The sequence below is a fragment of the Colossoma macropomum genome, unplaced genomic scaffold (genome assembly GCF_904425465.1).
Source record: "Colossoma macropomum unplaced genomic scaffold, Colossoma_macropomum, whole genome shotgun sequence".
Classification (NCBI taxonomy): Eukaryota; Metazoa; Chordata; class Actinopteri; order Characiformes; family Serrasalmidae; genus Colossoma; species Colossoma macropomum.
In genome coordinates, this window is record NW_023494799.1 from 30,333,745 (window position 1) to 30,355,685 (window position 21,941).

At 38.2% G+C, this 21,941-nt stretch overlaps 1 protein-coding gene across 2 annotated transcripts; it reads right to left on the reverse strand.

Annotated features, from left to right (window-relative positions):
* Positions 1-1,502: 1,502 nt before the first annotated feature.
* si:ch211-129c21.1 (uncharacterized protein LOC563087 homolog) lies at positions 1,503-21,285 on the reverse strand. 2 transcript variants are annotated; one of them, XM_036586090.1, is made up of 15 exons: positions 20,974-21,285; positions 13,293-13,708; positions 12,001-12,146; positions 11,838-11,900; positions 10,982-11,080; positions 10,648-10,747; positions 9,855-9,965; positions 9,330-9,481; positions 7,411-7,583; positions 7,051-7,210; positions 5,793-6,015; positions 5,381-5,496; positions 3,574-3,737; positions 2,403-2,455; positions 1,503-2,317 (listed from the first exon to the last, which is right to left on the reverse strand). In XM_036586090.1, the coding sequence occupies exons 2-15, from the start codon at positions 13,402-13,404 to the stop codon at positions 1,647-1,649; spliced, it is 2,343 nt and encodes a 780-aa protein (XP_036441983.1). In that variant the 5' UTR covers positions 13,405-13,708; positions 20,974-21,285; the 3' UTR covers positions 1,503-1,646. The 2 variants fall into 2 exon arrangements, with proteins under 2 accessions (XP_036441983.1, XP_036441984.1); XM_036586091.1 differs by lacking the exon at positions 20,974-21,285 and adding an exon at positions 16,747-16,860.
* Between the last annotated feature and the right edge of the window lie 656 nt (positions 21,286-21,941).

Sequence of the window (21,941 nt, forward strand, 5' to 3'; positions counted from 1 at the left end):
AATTTGTCAATGTGAGATATCCAGCAGTAATTCTGCCTTTCAGAGGAAAACTGCCTCGAAAACTTTAAATGTAAACACTGAGTGAACCTACCAAACACTGAGTACAAGCTTGTTGTTGACTGTTGTGCTTAGTGGGTTGAAGTCGACAGATAAAGCAAAGTTAGTGCCAAGAAACACAACATTACTGTGCAGGAACAGCTCTTTTTTTACCTAATAAATAGGGTAGAGATCAACATGTTTAACATACCACACAACAGGTAAAACTAAAGAAACACCCACCTTTAGAAAAAAAATAAGCAAATAAATAAAAATAATTCATGTATAAAAATAACCAATCTTTGAGGAGAAGATCAAGCTCCACTCTTGCTTCAGATCTGAAAAATCCACAGATGCTTCTGTCCATCCTTCCAATGTGAGAAGACAACTCAGCTCTATGGGTCTGAAAGGATGTGGAAATAGAAAAAAGAAGCAAATTTGCAAATCAAACAAACTGCTGGTGTTTTTAGAACAACGGACTGACCACAGAGTCCAGACCTCAATAACGGCGAAAGTGTTTGGGATTACCTGGATCACGAGAAGAAATACAACTTTTAAGACTAAACTTCAAGTATTTCCACACAAATAAAATATGGTGCACATCAACATAATTTCAGGGTATTAGTTAGTAAAAATTGTTATAATAAGTTTATTAACACATTCTAGCTGGTATTGCTCAGCATAATAATAATAATAATAAATAACAATAAGCTTTGTTACACTAAAAAAAACTTTAGCACTTAAACATTAGCACCCCCATAAGTGTGTGTCACAGTACAACTGTCTTCTTCATAACGTAGACAATTTCTCTGTAATTGTTAAACTGCAAGTCAGAAGACACACACAACCCCAACTAGCCACTTCATTAAGTAGTAGCCCATCTCTTTCTCTGCATACCGTGTTAGCCCCCTTTTTCCCTGTTTTTCCTTGTGTCAGGACCCCCACAGAGCAGGTACTATTTGGGTGGTGGATCATTCTCAGCACTGCAGTAACACTGACATGGTGGTGGTGTGCTAGTGTGTGTTCAGGATCAGACACCTCAGAGTCGCTGCTTAACTAATAGTCCACCATCCGAAAATATCCAGCCAGCAGCGTCCTGTGACCACTGATGAACACTAGAGGATAACTAACACAAACTGGGGCAACAAAGTGTGCAGAGAATCAGATGAACATCAGTCTGTAACTGCATCTGTAAAAAAAAGTGTGTGTGTGTGTGTAAGTACATACATATACATACACATACACATATATATACATACACATACATATATATATATATATATATATATATATATATATATATATATATATATATATATATGTGTTACCTTTGTTGCTTTTTGTTAGCTTTTTTCGTTTCCTGCCCCTGACCATAGGGATCATCTCTACAAGTACCACCACAACAATTAAATAAAATTTCATGGCAGAACGAGATACTGCTCACCATTTAAGAAAACTACTCAGCATTGTCATTTGAAGCAAAAATATTTTTATTAACATTCACTTGTGAACACAATCTTGTTTAAAAAAGACGAAGATCCTCAGTTCGCATATTACCTCCAATGTGAGGTTTCACAAACTGTACATACGGCTCCCTTTGTACAAAAAGCTTAAATCTCTGACTCGTCAATGGTGTACTTGAAAGAACCCACATTATTCCCATTCCTATGATTATTTTCTGCATTCAGAAACAGTCCGGCTTGTGGTTCAGTACTGTCCGAGGCACTGTCCTGGTGCGAAGCATGTGCAACAGAGTCACAGTGCGGCGGCATCTTGTGCTGCTGCCTGCAGCACCTCTGTAGCTGCAGATGGCCCATGTACAGGTTCCACAGCAGCAAAGCTGCCATCATCACAGACACCACAACCAGAGCGACCTGCATGGCCACCCAGCTGCTCTCTGTGTTCAGACGCTGTGGAGATGCTGGGTCCACATTTGGAACAGCAGTTGGTGACATATGAGGCTTTTTTGTGACTACGCCACTCAAAATTTGGTCTTTGTCACCTTTATCTGATACAAGGCGTAGTTCATAAACGGCCAGTGTCCTGTGGTACCGTCTACTGACTGCCTGCTCCACTGACTTGCAGGTATAGCGGCCTGCATCAGAGACTGAAGCATTATAGATGAGGAGGCCATCGTTGTAGATGCTGTACTTTCTGCTGGAAGGGTTGAGCGGCTGTCCATCAAACTGCCAGTTCACCTGAGCCAGGCTGGAGTCCTGTTGGCATGGTAGCTTGATGTTGTTGCCCAGCACAAGGGTTCTGTTCTTCCGCACCAGAGGGTCTACAGTATGCATAAGCAGATTATCAATACAGATAATACTACAATAACAACTCAAATAAATTAGAAAAAAGGAAGAAGTCAGTACCTGGGTCAGGGCAGCGGGAAGCATTCCCCTCTTTTAAACTCTGCACCAAATCACTGAAAAAAAGAAAAGAAAAAAAATAAAGGATTTCAAGACATCTGTACACATGAGTTACTGTCAATTTATTCTCTAATTTATTCTCTGTTTTTGTAGGCATGTGTGTTGCAGTGTGGAAGAGCTGAGCAGGGTTATTCAGTCTCAGTGAGACAGAAAAACCCAGCTGCTTTCTGTAGAAGGCTCCCAATGACCTGCCTCTGGAGAAAGCGCTCTCACAAAAATGCTTAGCTATGCATTCTTGATGGATCTTTCATTCAATGATGTCTATTTTTTCATTACAAGATTTTTGTTAAAATATTATATACTTTCATTTATTTTAGGTGATGTTAAGTGAAACTGTCAAAGTAATTATCTGCCAGTGCAGTACAAAAATGTGCAGAAATATGCTTAATAATAATAATAGTAATGATCAGAAATTATTCTTACAATCAAATAGACAAATGCAAAATATTCGATAAACAAATGGAATACATTAGTTAAACTGTCTACACTGTAGTATTGGGTAGTATGGCCAAAAATTTATATCATGGTACAATAATATTCTCTGATGGCTTTGGTATAAATTATATTCTGAATAAAAGATTGCTCGAGTAAACTTGTTTTTGTAAGGTAAGAGTGCCTGATTATTCTGCAATGTCCCAGAACGATTTCACCAACCAAAGCAAATTCAAAATGTTTTTATTGTCCCAAACAGTAAAAACAAAACTAAACACTAGCCCAATGGGCCTTGCAAAAATGATGCTAATTAATGTTTATCTTAATTTTTAAAGCTGGCTTTTTATTTGACAGCATTTTGTTCGACTTTTCGGTTTCACCTTAAATAGAGCAGCAATTACATTCTTGCACCTTAATTGATCTTAATTTAGAATTTAAGAAATTTCTATAATATAGCCCTAGGCACATAAACAGGAGTTTCAAGAATCCCAAAATATCCAAATCCACCCAATCTGATGCACTTAATTAGATGTGTCAGAGCAGGTATTCACAAAAAATTACATAGCACTGAACAGAAAAACAAAACTCAAGTTGAGACTACAAAAGAATGCTAAAGTATGTACACAGAGTAGCCAGTGTGGAATGTGTGTATATTATTAATATGTTCACAGGTTCTACGTACACATCTTTCGATTGGCTGGGTAAAGCGGTGCAGTGGTGAGCACTCAGATCCCAGGCACAGTAAGGATCTCTGGCGAGAACACAGTCTAGACATGATGAGTAGCGACCGCAATCAGCCAAAGGCATCTGCACCACGCCAGATGCTGTACCAGCATACAGCTGGCCCTAACACGAACACAAAACAAACCAGATAATTAACCACAATACACGTTATTAGGCAAAGCAAAGCCCTCACTACTGACTAGTCATAACACACAGTAGCATTGTGTTTCATAGGTTTGTTTTTATATAATCATTTGAAGAGGCATATTTGGATAAGGGGTGATCAAAAAATTGCAAAATTTTGTATTGCGACATAAATTATCACAGTAACGATAAAATATCGTCATACTGCCCACCCCTAATTTGGACTAAGAAAAACTGGTTTCAAATGTGCTGTTTACAAGTGAACAGAACAGTATTTCACGAATGAAAGCTTTGTCCATTAACAGAGCAGCGCAGCATTTTAGGGCCATTTAGGAGGCAAATGTAACATAAATCAAGTGCAAAATGTGTAGGCCAGTGGCTGTCAACTGGCAGACAGCAGTCCAGTTAATGACCAAACAAAGTATTTCAGAGGACTGAAGCAAGCACTTGAAGAAGAATCAAAAAAGTAAAAATGGTCCTATTTTTAGCAACATACATGAACATGAACCAGCGCAGCTTCTGTACCAGTTCTGTACTGCAGTTTATCCAATCACATACATTTATGTACATTACTTAGCTGAAGGCAGCAGACAACAGGGCTAGAGATCAGCTCAGAAAGCTAATAATTTCAAACATTTCGTAGCTTTTTAACTTTATTTACCATTTTTGGTCTGAGTAGTGGTTTGTTTACAAAAAAAAAAATAATAAAATAAAAAAGGAAAAAAAAGAATGTTGATGACAAAAATGGAAATGTAAGGCAAAATCACTTCAAATGAACCTACCTAAAAAATTTGTGTTCTGAAATAAATAAAATAAACCTAAAGGGGCTTCCAGAGAGGTTGTACATTCCCTGACAGCAAAAAAATGCTATTTGAGAATATCCTTCACTTTTGTTCATTTTAACTGAATTTTATTTTTAATTTTGTCTTCTGTGGACAAATATTTTTTAAAAAGATATTTTTAAAGATTTAAGACCGTTTTCTTCCAAAAAAAGGTTTTCTGCTTTACTTTATTTATTTATTTATTTATATTTATTTACTACCCGACAAAAGTCAAGGACCATTATATTTTAAATGCTTATTAATAAATATGTTCAAATTATACATTCAAGTTTATCAAATTATATTTGATGTGTCTTACTTTATTATTGCCTAGATTAATTAACTGTTTTCATCGTTCACTTATGTCAGTTTGCTTATGCAGAACTTTATAATCATGAAATTTGATGTAGCTGGACCTCAACTTTTGCCAAATACCCCTGCTGCAGGGGGTATCGGGTTCAAAGTCAATCTTGAGGGGGTAAAACATACCAAAATATTACTGAGACTGCAGTAGGACAGTTTAATTACAGCTATTACAGAAGAAAAATGAATGACTAAATTTAGTTCAGTGGCATTAATTTTTGTAGCCAATTAATAAAGTGGAAATACAAAGTTTTCCCATTACATATTTTGTTGTGCTAGTATCTCAAGTGCTTTGCTCATATATGGACTTTTTATATAGACTGTAAGTAATAACTAATCATAGATCTGGCCTCTACATGCAATGTATTATATAATATGTAATTACACATCAATGCACAGTAACTGTATTGTGTTAATCTTAAACTGTGTTTTTTGTACCGTGCTCATGGAGAGACGCAGGACACTGATTGGCTCTGGGCTTTTGAACAGTTGTAATTCCTCAATGATGTGCATCTCCCCATTGTAGTTCACTGCTTTCTGTACAAAGCCATTGTCTGAAAGAGAAGCATCTCAAATGAACAGACAGTTTCACCTCTTTATCAGAGCTGCAACTAACAAACTGCAATCACAACATAAAAACAATTCTTGTGAATGACAGCACAGAAACATGAGTACATGCTTAATGCTTAGACTTTTCAAAAGCAACACCGTTGTTGGGAGAGTACCAAAACTCCACCCAGGTTTTGAAACAAAGCGACACAAACAAATCCCCTGAACTGGCCTTTAACACAACAAGATCTTTACCACCAAATGGAAATAACAGGAAATGCAAGGTACAGCATAAACATACCTGTGCCAATGAACATGATGAGGTAAGGCTGTCCATCAAGTGCAATTATGCGATCAACAACAATGCGAGTGAATGAAATCCCTCTCCTGACCAGCAGTGGCTCGCCTGTGAGGGGCTTCACACTGTCATCCATGAGCGGCCGATCTCGAATGAACTGGAGGGTTTTGTCAGGAAGGTCCAACGAGCTCTGTATTTCTGAATCTCTCGCTGCATTGTTGATGCACTGTGACAATCACAAGAAAAACGTTGACTTTGACGTTGACGATTACAGACGTGATTGTCTGTAAATCAAGTGTGTATGTTCACTTTTTTCAGGATGCTTTAGTCACTATTAAAGACCATACTATAGAATCTATTCATGCTACATTATACAGTTTGTGTAATTTGTCAATTTTTTAATTTAAATTTAAATTCATTTTTAAAGGGCCCACAACATGGAAAACCCAATTCTCCTCACCTTCTGAAATAAGAGTTTGATGCAGTATGTAAAGTAGGTTAAGATTTCAAATCATACCATTGACTCCATGGTCCATACTACTCATATATGAACACACTAAGCTGCAAAAACTGCCTATTTTAAATTAAATGATTTGTGATGTCACAAAAACCAACACATTTACATATATTTGCATATTCAGCCTAGAACAGTTCAATGCCACCCATTAACACTGAACTTGTAACGAGTGTCCAGACTGTCCAGACAGTCCAGACAGCTTTTTGAAACAGACAACACAGGGCAGCCAACCAGAACAGAAATCAGTGTCAATCATCAACATGTCAGTCTTAAAGGCACAGTAACAAAATTGCTTGTTTAATTCTAAGAGATAAAAAGAGGTTGGAAAATGGTCATGTAAAAATGAATCACTTTTTGGAACATAACCTCAAAAACTTAAAGTAGACTTTATGGGAAAAAAATGAAATAGAGTAAAACTGTAATATATGAGCCCTTTAAAATTATAGGTGTAAATCTCTAAATAAATAAAGACTAAATCTTTTTTAAACCCAGTTCCTGTCCAACTGGGTTTTTTTTTAAACTGAATTTCCTTATCACACAATGCTACTAAGCTGGGAGGGTGAAAGCTAGCATGTGTCCTTCGAGACAAGTTCATCTTTTTGAATTGCTGCCAACACATCATTTCACAACTCAAAGTGCTTGGAGGAAAGGGCAAAACAGCAACGGCAAGGTAAAGCTGCAGATAACAGAAGTATAACTTTTCTCTCCAGCAGACATGCCATGAAATGAAAAACAGTGACTCACAGCTCCTGGCCGAGGGATAGGAGGGTCTCCAGTATACATGACCCACTTCACATGAGAGGCCTCTACCGTTATTGGTGTTTTATACTTTCCATAGGAGAACACCTTATTCATGTCTAACACACTGTACGCACACACTGCTGAAGACATGTCATTCGAAGTCCTAAATGTAAAACAGACACACAAACAGACACATTAAGAATGACGCCTTTCATCATGTCAGTAAATATACAGTTCTCGCCAGGACTGAAACAAGCTATTCCTGTTCTAGATGTTAGGGAGCAGAACAGATCAGATTAAGGCTCAGCAATATTTTGCAGCGCAGATCTCCTGCCTAACTCGCAAAAGTAAAACCTTACTCACGACTGAGATGTGAAGACAGCGTAAAAGACACTTTTCCTCCAGTCGTCATTGCGAACCTGGAAGACGTCTTGGACAACAAAAGGCAGAATGTTCCCAGGCACCGGGCATTCCAGACTGGCCTTAAGGAAAGAGGTCCATCTCCTTTGCAAGGTCCTCTGACCACCCCTATCACCCTGCACAGTTAAATCAACAAATAAATAAAAACAGAACAAGTGGCAGAACTAGAGCTGGGCGATACGGCCAAAAATGTTATCACAATAAACAAAATTCATAACGTTCGATATCGATACATATCGCGATAAATGTCAAATCGTTATTTCTTTCAAGTTTGAAGGCTGATTTTTGCTCCTGGGTGGTTAATTCCTGTTTTATCCTTCATGGTTGGAACACGACAAACACTCACCAAACAGTGGAACATTTCATAAATCTGTCATGCGAGAGTGGGAGAAAGTCTCTGGTGAGCTGTTTTTATCAGCTGGAAAAGCATGGCCACAGTTTTTGTAATAGTCATAATTTAAGAAAGATAAGATTATTTTTAGCTGTCTGGTGACGAGTGCTAGGCTATCCCGTCACTAATGCTAAACAAGTGGCCAACAATACTGCTAAACTGTTTAGTTTCTCAACAATGTCAACTTAGTATGAACCGCAAACATTAGCTGGCTCTGTACGTCAGTGATGGACCACACAGCCTTGCTGCCATCACTCCTACCACGTCCATATCAGAGTATATCACAGTAGTCAGACACCAGCTAACTAGCCTAGCAGACGACTGGGTTTGTCCATTCTATCGTAGTAGTTTAAGCGGTGAACTGCAATATCAACACCAGACAAATGGAGTCCTCATTTTAGGTACGTTTTTATACTGAAAGTGGTGCTTCTGTGTCGTATTTGATCTACAGTATCATCAGTTTGCCGTGTTGTGGAGTGACAGAGTGCTGCTTCAAGTTAACCAGCTGCTAAAAACAGCTAGCCTGGAAAGATAGCGCTCTCCCACTCTCCAATGCCTGACAGCTTCCTCAGTTTACTTTCGTTTAAATCAGGGCTGTAACTGCATTAACTCCCTTCTTTCTTTCACTTTCGTTGCTTGGGAATGCACGAATACTAAAATATGACTGTCCGAGCGCTGTAACAGCGCTGTAGTTGTGAGTATCAGACGTGATTTAACGCTGCATAAGCTTCTTAGGATGTACGGAAAGAGGTGAGCTCACTTTAGGACAGTATAGTTACGCCACTTGTCTTGTCACTCACACTTGGTCATAAGCGAGACTGGACAGGTTTCAAGAACTGCTGTCTCTGATAGGAAAGGGGCATTTGAATGACATAAAACATCCAATCACAGACCAATTAGTGCAACATGTGCAACAAAACATACTTCTATTAAATAAACATGGAAGACCAGTGAGAAAACCTACAAGGATCTCGACTACGATTTCAAATAATTCAGGACTAAATGTTTTAAAATGGGATCATAGTTCTTGGTTCATCAGCTAGGCCTATTTTGCTCTGAAAGGCTCAATGGTGAGCAGACGCAACCGCCTGCTTAAAGCATTTAGTTTGATAAATAATTATTTGCTTCCCCACAGTGCAAAGAAGCACAGCTAGAGAGCTGAAATAAATTCTTCAGGAAAGCTGTTGTGATTTTAGCATCCAGTTTACAACAGACAGTTTGTGTAACTCTGTGGGCAGTGTGCCTGAGGCTGACACTTACTAAAATACAACAAAAGAAACTCTTACAGTGCATCTCACATCCCAAAGCGCAGTATCTATCACGCCAGCCCCTTTCCGGAACACTCACTTTGTTTTGAAGTATAGTAATGATGCCTAGTTGACTAGTCAGCTCCTTTTTTAACCAACTAGTGAAAAATGAGGCATGCAACCCCTATATTACAAGTGTGTACTGCAATTAACTTGAGTTTTACCTTGCAAACCCGAGCAACTCGTGACACTATGAGCTTGTTGTAGAAATCATATTCTACTGCATTTTCACTGAAGAATATGTAGATCTTGTCATCATCCCCTTCAGGACTGTCCACACTCTCTGGGACCACATCCATGTAGACGAAGTTGGGCTCTGTAAGGGGAGTTAGGAGAGGAAGGCAACACTGATAAGTGTAAGTAAGTAAGCAGTGTGTTATTTCTGCACAGTGACTAATATCATAACAATGACTCAAATGCAGTGCTAAAGGGGCATTCCAGGCTAAAAGTAGCATTCAACATTATTTGTGATGCTATTATGTAGCACAGCATTGTATGCCTCTGCCTCAACACACACTTTTAAAAACAGCCTTCTTCTAAAGTTCAATTTTATAAACTGTAAAATCCTTATGTTTTTGTATTAACAAGCATTAAGGTAATTTGCTCTATGATGGGTTGAAGGACGCATACCGATAGCTATACATCAGGAAACTCATATGCATTCAGAAAAATGGAAGACACAAGCATACCATTGAGCCAGGAGCTTTTGAATTCAGTGCGCAGGACGGTCTGAGAGCTGCGAAGGACGACTGGCTCGGAGCCCAGGAAATTAAGGACAGTGGCAGAGTACAAGTCTCCATCTGACAGAAGAGAGCAATAAACAAGGCTCAGCCACTGTATCAAGCACTACCAACAGCCATAAAACAATCACAGAAGGTGTCTTTAATAACCTACGACCCTGTCTGTGATATGGCAAAGTTGGTCAATTGACACTGACAGTAAAATCATTTTTCAATCAAGCTCAAGAAGAACTTTAACACCACCAAACATTTCAGAGTCTAAGTTCAGGAGCAGCAGCTTGACTTTAATCCCAAATGGGCAAACTACAACTGTCTAAGTTGTTTTAAGCTGCTCAGCTCCTTTGCCTGATTTTGAACCAAAATAGAACATACAGTTTTTTCCATTATTGGAACATAAACATGCCTTTGTGGTAAACAACTAGGATCATATTGATAGATACTGTATACGTTGTTTCAACAGTAAATTCAATCAATGATTAGACTGCTATACTTATTAAAATGGATTTCTTGCATGCCAACTTGTTCTGTAAGCAAAAGATCACTTGGGTTGGTAAATTGAGTGGTCTGAAATTAATTATTTGACTTTTAGCAGAGGACAAAAAGTAATTAAACGAGAAATAATAAAATAAATTGATCATGAGGGAAAAGAGGATGCATATACTTTAAAAAATAAATAAATAAATAAAAATATCAGCAGGCATTAGGAAACATGCTCTGTGCACTATGACAAGGAAGTACATACCAACCACGATGGACGAGTACCTCTGAGAGGGATCAAAGGGACATTTGCCCTTCCCCTCCTCCTGTTTTCCCTCCAGTTTCAGCCGTCCGTCAACATAAGCCTGTTCACATGGAAAGCAAATACATCACAACCTTCGACTCTTATCTTGTATTAATCTTGTTTTCAAAAAGCATGACACTGAGAAAAGTTAGAACACAGGAGCTCCACCCTCTGTGGGGGCCAGCAGTTGAGGTTTACTGCATATGAAACGCAGCTCAACAAATAAGATATTAATGTAAACAACAGACTTGGAATTGTAAATTAAAAAATGGTTTTCTGGTGATTATAAACTTACAAGGTTATCACAAATGGGGTTGAAAGCATTTGTGCCACAGACATACATGACATTTTCACCGATCTGGTGCAGGGTCCTTATGTAGTTCCGACAATCAATCTGAAAGAGTAAAGCTGGATTAGAATCTATAAAAAAGTCAAAAGTAGCTACTGTGCACACTACCATCAAAGTTACTTAATATATATTTCATATCTGTATATCAATATCTCACACAATGTAGAAAATACCATAAACTGGACATCAAACAGCATTCTATGTGTTTTTCAATATTTCAAGTACTTTGAGAGTATCAATTTTTGAGTATTCAAAGAGACCTCAGTCAAAAACTTGGTGAGAGACATGTCTTCAGAGGATGTAAATGAATTATCTACTATTATCATATTTTCATATTCAATATAAGGTTGATTATGCATTTGATCCCTGAACAGCAAGCTAGATCTTTTTTTGAACTGGGCGTGTGATGTTAAGATGTAAAGATGTATGACGTTGTCTGAAAAATCCCGTGAAATCAGACCTGATGCCTCAAACTTTTATATTATTATTCCAGGCTTTACATGGTGACTTGAAGGAGCGCACACATCATAATTTAAGTATTTTTTCTCTTCTGACTCAGTAATGCTATCTTCTTTTAAATGGTTTGAGTGGCAGCAGATAAACAGTGAACCTACAGTTTCCTATTATTATTTGAAACCTGCACACTACTAGCATCATATTACAATCATTTTATATGTGTCTGCAAAAAATGTTTTATATATTAGAAACACTCATTTCAAACTTTTTATTGGTGATTATAAACTTCTCAATTGTAGCATGCATCAGCGTATGAGTGTTGAAAATACAGAAAGAGCAAACTTACATCAGGATGCTTTCCTTTGTAGGTGCACTCGCTCTGCTTTGCCTGTGTGACTTGCCAGCTCACCTGATATATTTAGCACAATCAAATTAGCAAAGCTGCTGTATTTAACTGCATCTAGTGAACACTACGAATTCAGCTGCTCAGAGAGAGTTTAAAAAGCTACCTTATCCTTGACAAGAGAGATGTCTTTGATGTCAAGCGCATAGATGGCTTCTCTGGCTCCCACTATCAGCAGACCCAGGTCCTCTCTCATCAGCATGGAGGAGTAATTGGAAATACCTTCCTCCCTGAACACTTTAAAATGGTTACCTGATTGGTTAAAAAACAGAAGTGAATTGGAGAACTATTTTACAGGGAGATTCACTTAAAAGAGACCCCGAACATTCTGTAATAACTCTCACTAGGATGAACCAATCTGAACAAAACAAGCCGGGATGCCCCTGCGTCGTAGTAATGAGGCAAGCGCCGGACAGCTGTTGCGACGTTTAACCTCTGTTTGCAACTTCCAGGTGCATACCCCCATACCCCTTCATGTGTCTGGCACAAAATGGAGATCACTTCCAGCATCGCATGTAATGCAATCGATTACACATACGTCAAGGTATGTAGCGTATTTTTTTGGTTCAGATTGCTTCATCCTAACTGGAGTTACAACAAAATATTCGGGGCCTCTTTCAAGTGAATCTCCCTGTATAAATAAGAATGGCAATATACAAAAAGGTATATATCACTTCTGTCAGACCAAAAAAGTAACTTTACAGGAGAAGGAAAAACTTACTTTACTTTTAATGTAAGTCAATTTTTCCCAATTTTTTAATTTTTAATGTAAGACATTTTTCCCAATAATTTTGGGCTGTTTCTTTTGGTCCATTCATCTTGAAATTTACACACAATGTAAAGGGCAGTAGGTATTTTCAAATATTGAAAAATGACAAAAATGGAGATACGAGGTTTTGGTCTGACAGCAGAGATATGCATCAGCATGCCTGCCCATGCCCCACCCACAAATGCGTTCTTCAATGCATCTTGAATCGCAAATGAATGGTCAGGTGCTTAGAGACTTACTGATTCAATCTATCCTAACAGAGTGACCTGCACCAACACAATTACAATTGGTTTTTTTTGCCAACATAAAGCTTGGAACATAACCTTGGAATAGTTGCTGCTATGAAAGACTGCATTTGTGGGCAGGGCATGGATGGCTCAACTAGCACAATCTGCCAAGTCCTAAAGGTTTATTGGCAAAAGAAATAATTACTGATATGATCTAGCAATGAAACATAACTCGGTTTCCTGAAATCTAGTTCTGAACTACACAGCACTCTGAATGGAGATTCTTCACTGAAAAGAGAATATAGTCCAAGACTAAACTTAATCCTTGTCTGGGAAATCAACCCACAGAGGAAAGATATGCACATATTAAGTACAGTTGGATACTAGAACTGTGTATCTTACTTTCATATGGGACACTTTTGCGAGGAGTGCAGTCTGGTGTGCAGAGAACAGTGAGGGCACAGGCAAGCATCAAGCCACACAGGACGTTTGGGGTGAGGAGAGGAGGGGACATGGCGCGAGAGCCAGGAGGACCGTGGCTACTTTGGAGTTCAGCTCACCAATCAACACACAAAAGCACTAAAATTTGGAGAAGTCTTTCTGGCACATTGTCATCGTCGTTCAATAAAGAGTCCAGGCTAGGTAGGGGTAAGCCTCCAGCTTAACTGTTTGCGGTTTCTGCGTTGTTGCAGATGAAAAGGGAAATCCATTGTGTCTGTTGTACAGCAGATGTAGCAGATGTGGCAGATGATGGAACGATGGGAATTCAGCCTCTTGATTGTGTTTCAACCAAACTGTGTTTTCTCTGGGGTCTACATCTGAAAAATCAAGACACAGTGTCAATTAAACTAGACAAATGAGCTTAAATTCTACTTACCAGCTCCTTAACATAGTCTAATATTGTATAGATATTCCCCAAATGGCACATGACCATTTATGCATTTAAGAAAATATTGCACACCTACTGCACACATAACCTAAACAAAGCAAACTGGGGCATTGGTAATGCACTGTTAATGCACATATTCACTCTAAAGCACCCTTATGGCTTTCCTCTTCAGTTTGTCATGCTTAGCCATGCTCAGCGAAGTTACATGGAAAAAGCAAGAAAAACAGGCTACACACAACTCCTTTGCTTGAAGCCAACCTGTTGGCTACATACACAAATCACAACAAGTCTGTTGTTGTTGGCTGTCAGGTTTCCACCTAGCTACACCACAAAAGGGACTGCCATCCCAATGCCTCTAGTGACATTCTCCAACTTCAGTCCCAGACCACAGCACTGCACCAATTAGCAACGAGCCCTGCGCACACAAGGATTATCTACAAACAGAGAAAATTATACAGTACTGTGCAAAAGTCAGAGACCACCCTTCATTTACTTAGTTTCCAGTCAAACTACTCACTTAGCACAGGTTATTCGTTTTATGCATCAGATAGAAAGCAGAAAACATATTTAACAGATACATGTATCATTTTTTTATATTTAGTGCAGGGGGTGCCCAATCCTGGTCCTGGAGATATATCACCTTGGAGAGTTCAGATCTAACACACCTGGCTCTAATTGTCACATGCCCCTGAAGGCCTTCATTACCTGGATCAGGTGTGTTAGATTACGGTTGGGGCTAAACTCTGCTGTGTGGTAGATCTCCAGAACTAGGATTGGGCACTCTTGCCTTTTATTACAGCTTCCATTCTTTTTGGGAGATTTGCTTTCAGTTTTTCAAAGAAATGTGCAGGGATATTTTTCCACACCTCCAAAGATGCCCAATCCATTGTTCTTAGAACACCAGCAGCAAATTTTCTTCTTTTTTTGTCTGTCTATTTTACAGTAATAGCTTCTTGATGACTACACTTCAAGAAGTTTTAGACTAACAGTGTTGTCTTCTCACAATAGAGGAATGAACAGAAACACAATGTTCTTCCAGATCTGAAGCAGGAGTGAAAGTTTCAAGTACTCTTTATCTGAAGGTGAGAGTTTTGCTGATCTACCAGGTCTTGCATGGTTGTTATTTTCTCTACATCTTTTAATAATCTTTTGAACTTTAGTTTTGGCAACTCCTTTTTTTTCCCCACTTGACTCCTTTGACTTTTCCCTTCCTTATCCAGGTGGAATAGCTTACACCCGAACTCAGACACATCTCCTGAAAAATAAATAACATTTTTGACAAGAAATTAAATAAACTTAACATAAATGCTTTTTTGACTTTTGCACAGTTCTACAAACCACTAGTAGATGCATTTTTCCACAAATAACAGCAAATCAGAACGTAAGGTTACTTAGCTCATCACATGCAGAACGTAATGCAAGCTGTTTTGTATGCACCTTAATTGACATGTTTGATAACATGGAATTCTACAGCTTCGTTACTGGACACACACAGAAGCAGGTTCCTAATTGATCATCAGATGTGTTTAAGACTGCAAGACAGCTGTCAAGTTGTCTATGTGCCAGTCTAACCACATGCACAGCAGATTGTGGTCATGTTGTGCACATTAAAAAGACAATCTGCAGATGGGGACAGTTGCAGATGGAAACTAGACCAAATTGAGGAGAGACTAATCACATAAGAGAACAAATGGAGACAAATGTGATTTACATGACAAAGAGGCAATGAAACTGAATTCAAGGCAAGAGGAATAAATGGGGGGAAAAAAGTAATCTGCTTTCTGACTCAAAAGTAATATACAGTTTTTTTTTCTGATCAGTGTTAGAACAGGGTTCTTGCACTTTTCAATCATTTTCAGGACTTTTTCAGGACAGTTTGAAGAAAAAATCTGCTTTACTTATGTTCACAGTAGATGTTGGTCACTAAAGACCATCTTAAAATGACAGACATTTGCCAATTAAACACTAAAGTCAACAATACAACTCCTAATAAACTCTTAACTAATCAAATCTCACACACACACAAACCATTACTCAACCAATTGGTTATTAGGTATAAAAGGACACTGAAACTGGGTCAGCTGAAGAAAGATATGCTACAATATGCAATCTTTGTGGCTTAATACCCCAACTTTTCCAGGAGTTCACAAATTTTTCCAGCACATTTTTTTCCATTTTCCTATTTTCCAGGTGTTTCCAATGACTGGAAATCTTGTCTATAAATTACCAGGTTTGTTCAAAACACATGGGAACCTCATAAAAGACCATTAGCTCAAGGACATTGGAATTTACTTCTACAAGTCTATTTGTACTACAATGATCACTGAGTACATTGTCACCTGTTTTTTGGGAGAATAAGTTGAGTAATTGTGATGAAGTTCTCCTTGCCTACTCGGCTTAAAAGACACTACTAAGCTGCTCACATAATATGCCATAGAAGACCAATCTCTGGTTCCCTAAAGAACATTTCAATGGATGTTTCTTTAACTTAATAGTTTTGTTAATAACAGTCAATGTAAAGAAACTTTTCCAGCATTTAAAGAACATCCACATAATTTGAAGGTCTTGTACCATTTTAAGCCTTTTTCCAACCAAAGCCAAGAACCATTTAGGGATCTGTATTTTTGTGTACAAATCTCATTACATGTATCAGAAATTATTCCAAACCACAGTGTGAGCGAAACATGGTATCAGTGAGGGTCTCTGATCTAGCTGAGCTTGTTGCTTAATCTACTAGAGGAGTTGGGAGGGGGCGATGAAACATGTTATTACTTGTTAATAGTATTTTTCCACGCCCACTGATGCAATATGACAGTTAATCCGATGTTTCAGAGGCAAAAGGGAAAACAAGAAGTTTCGCCTTTTAAAAGAAATGAGTGCAAAACGTTGCAAAGCTGTTATTCTGTCTAGTAATCTTTACACCACAGGAATAACCCAAATGAACAGTTCAACAGAAAAACAACTTACAGTTTTTGCAGTTCCTCACATGGCACTACATGTCCTGACCTCCCACAACAACATACACAACAGTGTGCTTAACTCCTGGAATGTTAGTGAGTCACTGTTTTCCAATAGGGCTTCAATGTGCTAAAGGCCACTCCACCATGTGAAGCTAATACTTGCTCTCCTAGGGTTGATGACAAGGCTTCTTCGTTCCACCCAATGAGAAGAGTGCATGCTTGGTTTGTGTTATTATTTCAAACAAGGGGACAAGCTGGGGCACGCCGGAGGCCGAGCAAAGACACCTCGCTGTTGTTCACTGGCAGAGAAACTATTTGCCTGATTCTCACTGCCTGTAAACACAGGGCTACATTCTGTTACACTGATTTGAAATGTTGCAAATTATCAGAAGTGAGCTGGGAGAAAACTGCTTACATCAGGGGGCGGAAAAGCTTTGGAAAAGCTTCCGTTGGTGGAGAAACGTGGGCTGGTTCAGGCTGACAGTCAATCAGGGCTTACTTACTGCTAGCCAGGCATGTTGTTTTCTCACACGCATGCGCAGTGTTTTCCACAGTCGCGATGGGGAGCACCACGTCGGGGGTGAGAGGTTATTTTCATAAATGAATATCTGATCTCATAATAGCTTTAATTTACATATTCAGCTTATGTATTTGAATAAGGGATCAAATAAATGAATGTTAAACCTCCCATGTTTTTGTTTTTAGAAGTGAAGCACCTCCCAAAAAGGCGTTTTTGGAAAGTGGGCTCTCATTTGGATGTGGATGCCACCTACATATTGCCATTATAATTCCTGACCAAATCCTTGGGATTTCATGTACACAGTTCCTGTTAGATGAGACAACTGGCTCCAGTCTGTGAGTGTGTTTAATGAACATCAAAGTCACACAGTAGCTAAGCTTGGTGGGAATGTAGCCGTAGTAAAATGTGAGAAGGTTCAGCTGATGTTGCTCATACAGGGTGTGTAACTTAATGAGCCATCACTGAATCAGAAGCAATTGTTCAAAAAACACAAAAACCCAAGCACAAGCGACTGAAACGTACTTTCAAAAAGTACAACAGTCTCTAGTTATTTAAGGCAACATTTATATTCTGGTATATAGACTCAATGCAGCTTAAATGGTGTATAGATTCAATGCAGCTTAAAAACAATAACTGCAACAGAATATGGTATTATGTTCCCTTAAGTAACCAAAGGCACTAAAGATGTACCCTCGAGGGGTACCACCCCAATGACCGTTTCTATGAGAATGCAGAGTACAGTCAGCATATAACCTTGTGAAGAACCCTTAACATTTCCATACAGCTCGAATAACTAGTTTTAAGGTCCATACAGAACACATGCATCAACTAGTTCTAAATAAATACAGAGATGCAGGCACACATTTGGTCTGAGAAATTTTATTATATAGGTCTTATTTGCCTGGATAGGTCTTTAAGAAGGACGTTACCTCAGCACTATAAAGAGACCACACAGTTTGCAACAGCGTGCAAATTTAACATACTACTGAAAAGACATCATATATGATGGCTTCAGAAGACACAAGCCTCTGACTCAGGATACTTTGTCCCAGAAAATACAGTGTTCCTAAAAAAGTTTACAATAAAATCCTCCCACCCTGACAGCTTTAAGTATAGTGAGCACTGGTCTAATCTACTGATGCAGGAGGACTGTGGGAGGAAGCTTGTTTTCACTGTGTTACGGTAATGTTGCGAAATCTCGGCACTAGAAAATACACCCAATTCTTTGTTATGTTATCTCAGTGATTTCAGCTGCAGTCAGAACAAACTTATCGATAAAATGAACCCATTATGACTCCTCAGAGGTGAGAAGACTAATTAGCTTTGCAGGCCCAGGTTTTTGTTCTGAGGCTTTGTCTTTGGTTCCATGTTTGGCAGGTGCCAAATAGTATTCGCATTAAGACAGTAGTAGATAAGGTAAACCTGCCAAAACCAGTAAACGTGTAGGTGGTGGTGAGTAAGATATTACAAGCTGCCAGACCTGCTCTAAGACATGGACGTTTTAAAAGCCATGAACGCAGACAAGTCAGGGCAGGACAAAACGAAAATCTGAGACTGTGGTCTTAATTGGTTTAATCTGGTTAAATCAGGTTTATTTCGCAAGGTATGTTACACACATATGATTAATCTGTCCGGTTGAGTACACATGCTTGACACGCCTCAATGCACTATTAAGAAATGTACAAGATAAACATGTGCAATGAAATATAAGTATGAAAAAAAAGATGGTACTTTCATGAACACTCAAAGAACCCTTTGCCTGATTAAAAGGTTCTTTGCATCATGAAAGGGTTCTTCAGATTTGTGGACAATATGCTGCAGATGGTTCTATACAGAACCTTTTTGGAAAGGATTCTACACAGCACCCAGAAGTGTTCTGCTATTGTAACACTGGCAAGCTTGTAACAATAGAAGAACACTTTTTGGTATTATATAGAACCCTTCTTAAAAAATTGCTATATAGAACCATCTACAGCACATTCTCCACAAATCTGAAGAACCTTTTCACGATGCAAATAATCTTTCACTGGTCATGCAAAGGGTTCCTTGAGTGTAAGAGTGAATGAGAATATATACAGAATTGTCAGAAATCACCAGGAGTTTCCAAAACTAGAATTCAAAGAATTATTAAAAGCTACAGAGATCACACAAGACTTCGCAGGCCACGATAACAGTCGCTATCAGATAAACAGGACCTAAAGCTTTCATCTTTGTGAGAGAGGAAACAAGAAAAAAAAAAAGAGAACTAAAAAAAGCTCTACTGCTGCTTCAGATTTGAAAAAAAGATGTGCAGCTGTCTCAAGCTGAGAAAAGGAAATTAGACCAAAAAACAAAAACAAAACTAAACAAACTAAATAAAAAAAAGGATAAAACAAAAAATTTCCCTACAACACAAGATGGGGCGTAACGACTGGTGAATCTAAATTTGTAATTAGAAAATGCAACCAGCTTTTAAGACTGAACTTTAGAAATGTGGAAAAATATCCCTGTAGGTTTCTTTAAAAAAAAAAAAAAACTGAAAGCAAGTCTCCTAAAAAAAGGAAGCTGTAATAAAGAAGAGTGACAAACTTAATACTGAAACCAAATTTAGTTGCTGAAGCTGTAATTAATAGTGTGTTTTCTGAGGTTCTTTCTCCTGACCCTGAACAATAAAGCAACCAGTAAGCTTGTACTTACTGGCTGCTTTGACTGGAAATGAAATAAATCAATAATCATACGTGTGTATGATAAATTATGATATGGACATTTGTACAATGATACAGTGAACAATTGCCAATTGAATCATACTTCCTTTATATAATCCAGAAGGATTCAAATGTCATGATAATATAAGCTGGGACAGATGGTTTGAGAGCTTTTACAAAAGGTGAGAGTAAAATCAGACTCCAACAAAAGCAAAAATAAATTAAAAACAACAAAAACAATTAAAAAGCTTGACTATAAACTTTTCATTAACACATTAACACACTAATTCTTTAGAATCTCTTACTGCTGAGTTGAATTTCACCGGAAATTCATTCTCAGTTCGCCACACACTGAGGACTAAAGAAGTTCTGGCCACTGCGGTACAGTACACATTTCTGAAGAAGCCTCCTACTACACTGAAAACATTAACAGTAACTTGCAAAGTAAACTATTAAGACTTACATTAGCCTATTTAATGCCTACTAGGCTATTTACTAGCCTACATATAAATATAGACGCAATGGACACAGAGAGAGAAGGCATAATACACCAAACGCAGCTTTAGGAAACTTCAACTGGTTAAAAGTATAATCTTAATATCACAAAACAGCTCAGACATCTGATAATTATACTCTATAAAAATATTCTGCATATATATATAAAGTTGTTAAAATAGATGGTACAGCTCTGTCATGTGCTGTGTCTCAAGATCCCGCCATTAGCTGAATCAGGTGTGTTAGAGGAGGACAAACATGATGTAGAACCGTGGGTGTAAAGAGCTGCCTAAAGTCTCTACAAAGTTGGTGATACACAACATATACAGAAAACAGACTGACTGTGGTACTAAAACACTTAGTTAAAAGCCGCCTTTAACCTGCTATCTAAGGTTAAATGTTAGCCACCAACGTTTCCATTTAGTCACATGAAAACCAACAACACCTGTTTACTAAACCATGTTTACCCACTTTTGGCTAAGTACTTAAGGAAACTAGCCACCGGCAAACAAGACAAACAGGGTACTCGACTTACCTTTAGTGTCCGGGAGGGCGTCAGTTAACTAGCCTTCCTCACGACAGGTAACAGTTAAGGTTAGCTAGCTAACTATAACAGAAGCGAACAAAATAAAAAAATAATAATTCCGTTATCCATATAAAATGGCACAGTCGACCGTGTCTCACGTCTTACCAATAAAACTGGGATTTACAGCAAAGAAAAGAACGTTTACTTCCGGAGACCAAAACACGACTTTTCCCAGGTGCTAGTCTTTAAACGTGTGTACGGCGTGGTGTAGCGTTGGCTGCGCTCCACTCCGCAGCGTCTTCCCTTGTTCCCTTCACTTCGTCTGAAGGGGGCGACCGCAGGTAAAAGGCGGTTCTTCGTCTAGTGCAATGAAGGAAGGCATGTGCCCTTAAACACCGTCTTAAACGAAGCAAATTAAGTCCTTTCGAACGTATTGTGTCCCCTAACCCCACAAAGCACACACAGAAGAATATCAACCTAAATTCACAAGGTGTTATAACACCTCTTAAAAAATCTATACGCACCAACTTAATAAAAAAAAAACTGTGGCTTACTACAGAATTTCTCATAAACAAGACCAGTTTAGATTCTGTGGATTTTTTTTTTAACATAACGCCATGGCAACAGCATCTACAGTGCATTAGAATGAGAGTAATGGTTACACTGCTATTTTGAGACTATTTGAGACTTTGGACAATGTCATCATCTATCACATTGCAAGTCGTCATTTTTATCAGTATAATAATTTCAGTCTCTATTTAAAAACCATATATGTATGGCTGGTATGCTTATGTTTTTTTCATGCCTGGATAATTACGTATTTATGTGATCGTGTGGTGTATTGGTTTACTGTTTCATGCTGTTGCTATATATATATATATATATATATATATATATATATATATATATATATATATATATACACACGACGTTTTAAGTAAAAAAAAGTCATAAAAACATTGTTTTTTCAAGTCTAA

What these genes read in the sequence shown, in the direction of transcription:
- si:ch211-129c21.1 (XM_036586090.1), bottom strand. Translation starts at nt 13,404, where the DNA reads ATGTCCCCTCCTCTCCTCACCCCAAACGTCCTGTGTGGCTTGATGCTT. An exon ending in TCTCTCTTGTCAAGGATAAG is followed by an intron (nt 11,901 to 12,000) that starts GTAGCTTTTTAA and finishes TAAATATATCAG; the next exon opens with GTGAGCTGGCAAGTCACACA. An exon ending in GCTGTCTTCACATCTCAGTC is followed by an intron (nt 7,211 to 7,410) that starts GTGAGTAAGGTT and finishes TTTTACATTTAG; the next exon opens with GACTTCGAATGACATGTCTT.